The sequence below is a fragment of the Ips typographus genome, linkage group LG1 (assembly GCF_016097725.1).
Source record: "Ips typographus isolate SLU linkage group LG1, UJ_Ityp_2.0, whole genome shotgun sequence".
Taxonomy (NCBI): domain Eukaryota; kingdom Metazoa; phylum Arthropoda; class Insecta; order Coleoptera; family Curculionidae; genus Ips; species Ips typographus.
Genome location: NC_138422.1, coordinates 5,855,552 through 5,863,590, shown reverse-complemented (window position 1 = coordinate 5,863,590; position 8,039 = coordinate 5,855,552). Strand labels below are relative to the sequence as shown.

The 8,039-nt window shown below is 33.0% G+C and overlaps 2 protein-coding genes across 2 annotated transcripts; one reads left to right on the top strand and one right to left on the bottom strand.

Moving 5' to 3' along the window:
- The first annotated feature begins 40 nt into the window (after positions 1 to 40).
- LOC145731104 (sentrin-specific protease 8-like) lies at positions 41 to 1,194 on the top strand. The gene is made up of 2 exons (XM_081982709.1): positions 41 to 585; positions 638 to 1,194. Exons 1-2 carry the CDS (start codon positions 251 to 253, stop codon positions 948 to 950), a joined length of 648 nt encoding a protein of 215 aa, XP_081838835.1. The 5' UTR covers positions 41 to 250; the 3' UTR covers positions 951 to 1,194.
- Positions 1,195 to 2,538: 1,344 nt separating this feature from the next.
- Positions 2,539 to 7,790, bottom strand: LOC145730993 (CDK5RAP1-like protein). Its single transcript, XM_081982543.1, has 9 exons — positions 6,893 to 7,790; positions 6,671 to 6,842; positions 6,381 to 6,591; positions 5,296 to 5,558; positions 5,030 to 5,241; positions 4,779 to 4,977; positions 4,526 to 4,723; positions 4,268 to 4,468; positions 2,539 to 2,673 (listed from the first exon to the last, which is right to left on the bottom strand). The coding sequence occupies exons 1-9, from the start codon at positions 7,163 to 7,165 to the stop codon at positions 2,585 to 2,587; spliced, it is 1,818 nt and encodes a 605-aa protein (XP_081838669.1). The 5' UTR covers positions 7,166 to 7,790; the 3' UTR covers positions 2,539 to 2,584.
- Positions 7,791 to 8,039: the final 249 nt, after the last annotated feature.

Here is an 8,039-nt window from a genome sequence, read left to right as displayed (position 1 = left end):
AAAGTAAACAGCTGTTTTTCAGAAATTAGGAGAGAAATCATAACCAAAATGTTTTATTTTTGTTTACTTCTAACTTCTAAATTTTAATTAACAAGTGGGTAGTAAAAAAGGTAATCACAAAAAATAGAATAATGTCATGTCTATGTCAGTAAACTTCAGAAACTATTATTGTCTCTAAATTATGTAAAAACAAAATTTGAAAGTACCCAAGAAAAATGATTCTTAAAAAGGAAAGTGTTCATAACTAATCATGAATTCGAATTTAACTGTGCTCAGCTACAACGAGAGCCTGTTGCGAAAATCAGACGTGGATCTTTTGAAGGGACCCCACTGGCTCAATGACACTATCATCTCTTTTTATTTTGAATATTTGGAAACGGAGTTTTTCAAAGGAAATGACTCCTTTCTGTTTGTCTCTCCTGAAGTGACGCAATGCATTAAAATATCTCCACAAGGTGAGCTTCACGTCTTCCTAAATCCTTTGCTTGAAGAAAAGAACCCAAAGTTTATATTTTTTGCCTTAAACGACAATGAACAAACTGAATACTCTGGTGGAAGTCATTGGAGCTTACTAGCATACTCAAGGTAGTATTTTATTTCCGTTAGTGTGACTAGTAAAGTTAATTTTTGCTTGTAGTCCTGAAAAAACCATGTTCCATTATGACTCATCCAGAGGAAGCAATGAGTGCCAAGCTTTGGAGTTAGCAGAAAAAGTTCTAAGATATTTAGATCTGCCAATTGAAGGGCGTTTTGAGGAAGGTTCAACTCTACAACAGAATAATGGATATGACTGTGGAATTCATGTGCTTTGCAACACTGAACAACTTGCCAGCTATGCAGGACATTATGGGAGACTTAAGGGATGTCCAAAGATTACACCAGAACAAGTTCAAAGAAAAAGGAGGGAAATTCTCAGCATTATTGATAAATTAAAAAATGCACATAGATGATTGTGGGGTTGATTTTTTAACTATACCAAATGAGAAATTGTAACATGAAATTAAATTAACTGAATAAATACTGTAAATAAATTGCTTTGCATTATGGTTTATTGTTGTAAATGTTTTTTAAATATTTACTAAACAGATAATATGATTGTTGTGTTAGAAATTTACTTGTAAATGCATATAAAAGATTGTTCTGTTTACAGTTAGTTTAATAGTAATTAGAAAATTAATAAAGATTTACCTTGAATTTGACAGTGAATCATTTAACAAAATAAATAATTGGGTAAATCGGCCATGAAGAATAGCTGAAAAATATTTTCAAGTTCTAAAAATGACCACCAGAGTAAGTGTAACTGCCATTTTAAATTTTGCATCATAAACTAATAGATTTTTCACTTTTTAAAGGAACCTGTAGGGGTACTATGTAACTTGGTAGAGATAGAAACAGAGATGTAAACAAGGCAGACTTATAGTAGGACATGCAAGTCAAAGTGAGATGAAGAAAGAAATTTCTTTTCACAAGGACATTTTTTTTTGTATTCCCTTAAGCAGGTTTTACACCAAAAGTTTTAATTCAAAGAAATTGGAAACGCATATTATATCAAATTTTATGCCTCAAATAAATTCAAGAACTTCTTGGAGCATAAAGTGATTTGATTTTACACTTATCAAACTTTTATGTCAAAGCTGTCAATGAAAACAATTTGACCAACCAAACCAAGTGAATTTACTGTTTAGGTGGTAATAATTACAGATTATTCCTACTTGTTTTTCTGGTATTTTTGATATTTTTATTTTGAAATTTCATAATCATCCTGAATAGGTACTGTGTTTATGTATTGAATCTGCAGCTCTCACTCTCACTTTTTCGTTTTTGTCTGTTGACAGTTGGCATTACGCAAAACGGCAAGGTTGATCACATAAGTTGATGAATAAACTCATGCATTTCTTTGACATCAAAGCGCGGTGTAAAACCTGCTTTACATAGTTCCACTGCAGTTCTAAAAACGACCACCAGAGAGAGTGTAACTGCTATTTTAAATTTTCTATAAACTTTGCATGATAAACTAAAAGTTTTTTTACATTTTCAAAAAAAAAAACAGTTTATCCTTTTCATAAAAAAATGATTTGTTTCAGTATGATATTTGTATCATATCTGAACTTTTGACACCACGACACAAATTGCAAAAAATTCACAAAAATCCAGTAGAATAATATGACTTTTTCTTTATGAAAAAGTAGTCAAGTAACATCCAAATAGGCCAGGAAAATCCATTTTTCATCTTGTTCCTAACTTCAAATATTGGAAAACTCTTTGAAAAAAATATTTTTTAAATAATGGCTAAATGAATATTTAGACACACAACTGCCTCTATATACCTCGATCTTTGGCCTTCCAAAGATTCATGAATCTTATTTTCTCAATATTTGACTTGACCTACTCATTTTCACAATATTTGAGGAAATGGAGTCAGGACAGGACAGTTAAATAATGGAATCGCTGCAGTATAAGAAAAATACTGGGTAACTCGTTTTTGAAGGTGGAACACCCTGAATATGTTAATGCAATGTTTTAGAAAAATAATAAATGTAAACACATAATCTTTGTTTATTTTATCCTATAGTAATATAGATTTCTAACTGGTAATGGACATTCGATCCGGCCACTCACTAGGAGTGTAGTCCTTATAAAACTCCTGCAACTCCGTAAAGTACAATGGAATCCCTAAAAATAAAGCGTAAATGTAAACACATAATAAATATTCCGCTATTCTAATTATAAGAAAATGTGTTGTGAAAATAGTTCATTAAAAAATAATTGTAGATTTGTAAAAACTACCTTGTAGTTAGTAATCTGTTTATTTTTTCAATTTAAGCTAATCAAAAAAGACTCACTCACTTGAAATCTATGCTGAACGAAATTGTTGCAAGACAGTTGGTATGAATTTAGCTTAGTCAATGAAAAGGTATAGAAGGACATTCTGGGAACACCATTTTTGATTTCACATCTTTGTTTGGACGTTAGGAGGTGAAAGTATTATCAAATGTCCCCAGCCGGAAGGGGTTTTGAAAAGCTTTCTTTCCGGTTTTTTTGTTTATATCACGGAAACTGTGTATTCTACGGACATGACTACTCTATACAAAATAAAAGCTGGTTAAATTCGCTACAAATCTCACTCGATCAAGTTTTTCGGTATCAATTATAGTTTTTTGAGATGTCCGTCTTTGAATGTCTGTAAGTCTGAGAGACGCCACGCGATTTTCTAGAGCGGATATTTTAAAATCATGCAAGATACAAAAAAACAGTCAGCTTACATTTTGTATGTAGTGGCCATGTCGATACTAATAACCCCCAGATTTGAAAAATATCGGCTGAAATGGCGTTTTATTGCATTGATGACTTTCCTTCATTTTCAAAAGGATTTATCACAGTTTGGGTTAAGGAAGAGTTGTTTATGGAAAAAAGCTAGTCCCTGGAATTTATGGTCAATTTACAGACTGCACAGCAAATTTCAGGGCCGTAACCCTCAGATTTCAAAAATACTGACTGAAATTGTGTTACATTGCATTTAAACTGACATTCTTTTATTTTTGATGGTAATGGTCAGTTTCAGTTAAGTAAGACTTGTTTATAGAAAAAATTATATACGTCTCTGGATTTTACGGTCAATTTACTGGCTACACAGTAAATTTCAGAGCCGCAACCACCAGATTTCGTAAATACTGACTGAAATTTGTGTTTTATTGCGTTTTAACTGACAATCCTCCCTTTTTGATGATATTTCACAGTTTGAGTCAAGCAAAGGTTGTTTATGAAAAGTGTAAAAAGTTATTTAGGACGCATAGTCCGAGATATAAGCAGGAAACCGAAAAATCACACTTGCGTTATTGATGAGTTATCCGGTCAAAAAGAGCAAACCTGTGAAACAAATTTGTATTATTCAAAATTACAGATGTTCAAGAGCGAAAATCTGGAAAACTATAAAAGATATCAAAAAACTTGACTGAGTCAAACTTGTAGCAAATTTAATCAGCTTTTATGTTCTATAGAGAGATCATGTCGGTAGAATATTTTCTGATATATAAACAAAAAAACCGAAAAATGTGGCTTTCAAAGTTCCCTTCTCCTTCCGGCTGAAGGCGGGGACTTTTGATATGTTCACCTTCTAAATTTAAAACCTATCACCGATTACAGATTAAATCACCTTTCTAAATTGCTAACCAACTCTTGATTTTCATAGTTTCTAGTACTTAAAATGACAGCAAATATATGGTCAACAATACAAAACACAGAAAAAATTATGTTAAAAAACACTTACCCTTCAAAACTTGTGAGCTAGCTGCATTTATTTGAACTGCAACATAATCACCGGGCCTTAACTCTTTCGACACTCGTCCATCTTTAGAACAAACTGCCTCCTTTCCAGGCATAATTACTTTAACATTATTATCATTCCTCCCTTGTAAACAATCTTTAGATCGCTTGCTAACACCTTCAATGAGCACCAAATGAGTTTTACCTAAAACAATATTATGAACAACATTAGTAATCTTACAAATTTAAATTCAATAAGCACCAATTTGAGAGAAATTCAATATGTGAGCGTTTTTTCGAAAAACTTCAATCATCCTCTGCATTCTTGCCACTTTTACTTCTTGCGGTACGTCATCCGTTAACCGTCTATGAGCCGTGGTCTTCTCTCTCATGCTATAAGGAAACAGAAACGCATAACTGTATTTAACTTCTTCTATTAGTGACAGAGTGTCTTCGAATTCTATAACATGTTAGTTTATGAGAGAGTGCATATGGCTGCATAATTTTATATTAACCTTCTTCAGTTTCACCGCAAAATCCACAAATAAAATCAGAAGTCAAAGCTACATCAGGGATTTGCTTTTTAATGTGATAAACCAGATCTAGGTAAGCTTCTCTTGTGTAGCCGCGTCGCATCCTCTCTAAAACTGCTGAATTACCAGACTGGGCAGGCATGTGTAAATAATTGCAGATATTTGGACGACAACGGATCATCTGTATAAGTATGTGAGTTTGGAAAGAAAAAAACTGGCTACACACAGCTTACATCAATGACCTCATCGGGAAAGTCTTTAGGGTGTGGGGATGTAAACCTTATCCTCATTTCCGGATTGATCTGTGACACCTTATCAAGCAAATCCGCAAATCTCAAACCACCCTTTTTGGGCTTGTATACGGTTTTAAACCCTTTTACTATGGTAGTTATGTTGTCGTTAGAACACTTTTCAGATGTATCTCTGTAACTATTTACATTTTGTCCTAGTAAAGGAAAAAAACTTATTCCAATTTTACTTCAGGCTGATTCAAACAAACCTAACAAAGTCACTTCCTTAACTCCGTTATTTGATAAGTGCTCCACTTCCCTTAAAATCGAACTGACGGGTCTAGACCTTTCCCTCCCTCTAGTAAATGGGACTATACAGTATGTACACATATTGTCGCAACCTCTCATAATCGAGACAAAGGCAGACATTGAGTTTTCGTTTAATCTTACAGGAGTAATGTCGGCATAAGTTTCGTCAAATGATAGCAAGACGTTGACTGATTTTTGGTTGTTTTCGGTTAGGGCTAAAAGCCTACAAAAATATGTATTTTGTTAGCTTAGAAAATTAATATTATTCCTTCCTAAATGTATGTCATACATTGTACAGGGTGTCCCAATAAGCCAAGCACACGGCTGTTTGGAAGAGAAAGTTTGTTAAGAAAAAATTTTTATTAGTAAATGTGGCCAAGAGAAAATGCTGGAAATAATTTTCAGCTTTCTAAATTCACCGCTAGGGAGTCCAAAAACTCTGAAAATTTAAATGGAAAGGTACGTTATCATTTGATACGTCACTTCAATCAGAAAAAATCTCTATTTGAATATGTAAAAATTCAATATGGCACCCATAAAAAACTGAAGTGAAATGTCAGATTTAAAATATGATGGTGCCACGATTTAGAGGAGAAAAAGTGGCAATGGTAAAGTGTCATTTATTTTTAATTATCTCATCAAATAAACAACAGAAAAAAAACTAATTTTCAAATTTTGGATATCACCAGAACAGTTGGAATTTTTGAGATTTTAAGACATATTATTAAACTCCAAATTGCGCAAATTTGCCATAACTTAATCAACTCTGTATCTCTTACTGTTTTTGACATCTCCATAGGCAGGAATTTGTTGCACCCTGTAAACCTAATCCTAACCTAACTCCTATTCTAGAATAGAGATTTCTTTCCTGTTAAAAAAGTAACTAAACTAGTTTTTGTAAGTTTCTTTATCAATTACATAAAATGTCCATTGTTATCCAAGCAGACATAACATTCAGACCTTTTGCTAAAAATTGTATGCTTACCATAAAAGACCTTACTATCTTTATCTTAACCTGAAAATGTGTATATTGAACGTTATGTACCTTGGTAAATCTCTGTAGGCATCTGGTCCTACTACAACATCAACAACTTGTTCTGATTCCAAAATTTTATCCTTCAGTCTTTCTGCCATACAACCTAAAATTCCAACTTTAAGACTAGGCAATCTCTTTGATCTTTTATTCTTTAGCCCTCTTATATACTTTAGTCTGTTCCAAATTTTTTCTTCTGCACTCTCTCTGATTGCACAAGTTACTACAAATTAGCGGTCCTTTACAAACTTATATTCTTATCATGTTGAGTAAACTATTTTTGCCCCTTCTTAACTCCTTACCAATTAATATAACATCAGCATCAATTAAGTCATTAGTTTTTTCATAGTCATTTTCCTTTAATATAGCCCAAACCACTTCAGTATCATTAACATTCATTTGGCATCCATATACATCAAAATAAACCTTCCTTCTTTGGCCATAGGATACATGCTGTATTAAGTAGGGTACTACCTAAATAACAAAAATACTATAAAATCCTGAACTCTGATTTACTTACTCACCTCTTCATCTGGTAAATGATCTTGTGGTTTTAAATTGTCGTCTTTAAAAAAGTCTTGCAAATTTGGGCCGTTAAGCAATTTCTTTTTGAAAGCAACTCGAGAATCTTCATTTTTCTTGTGAACATTATCCACAGACTGCACTTGTGTGTCAGCTGATGAAACTGCACTGGTGAAGTTCCTCCTCTTTGTATTGCTACATATTATTTGTTGCAACTTGGAGATTTTATGTTTAAAAGAAGAATTTAACTTTAAATGAAGCCTATTATAGTTCATAGTAATTAAGTAGGTATTCTTATTAAATTTTATTTGTTACTAGGGAGTGATAATAAAACAATTTGAGCACTTTCACTTATTGGTAAATTCAAACCATATTCATTTAATGGGGTTTTATTATAATTTTATAACATTTTATTACTAAATAAATTGTTGAAGATTAAACATATTAAACAATATTTTGATTTGTAATTTTAAGGTTAGATTAGGTTAGGTTTGTTTTGTATTACATCATACTTCTTCTTTCGAAATATGCTGGCTGGCCTTTAGCAAATGGTATAAGATATAATTTATAAGAATAATTAATATACCAACAGTTCTCGTTGAAATAGTCCCTTCCTGCATTGCAATGCACTTGCTGAGACGTGTCTGTAATGTGTCAAGGAAGGGACCCTGATCTCCATTTGCACCGTAGTACTTTAAACCAAGTTAAGTTTGGTTCAGACTGTGTAGAATACAGTTGAAAAAAGTCACAGTCTGGACCATGCGTAACTTAAGCTGGGCTTGCCTTAAGCCTGCGTTTGAATGTTTTCCACGTGCGGACTCCCAACAAATGCATTCTTTTCATTTCTCTCTTCAGTCGGGTGACAAAAAAGGTTACAGGGAGCCAAATCGGGGCTGTAAAGAAGCTGGGAAACCACTGGGGTGCTACTTCGGGCTAGGAAGGCGGTTACGATGAAGACCATGTGACTGGCTACAATTCCAACTTTCTAGTCCGAAGGAGTATCTCAGTGGTCCCCCAGCTCCCTTATAGTCGCGATACTTAAAAATTGCTTCTGTAGTTTATCTCTGTCTGTAGGTATAGACAAATCCAAATTTTCATGTTTCATTTATTAAAAAATATATTTACACATATTTATAAATAAATTACGAA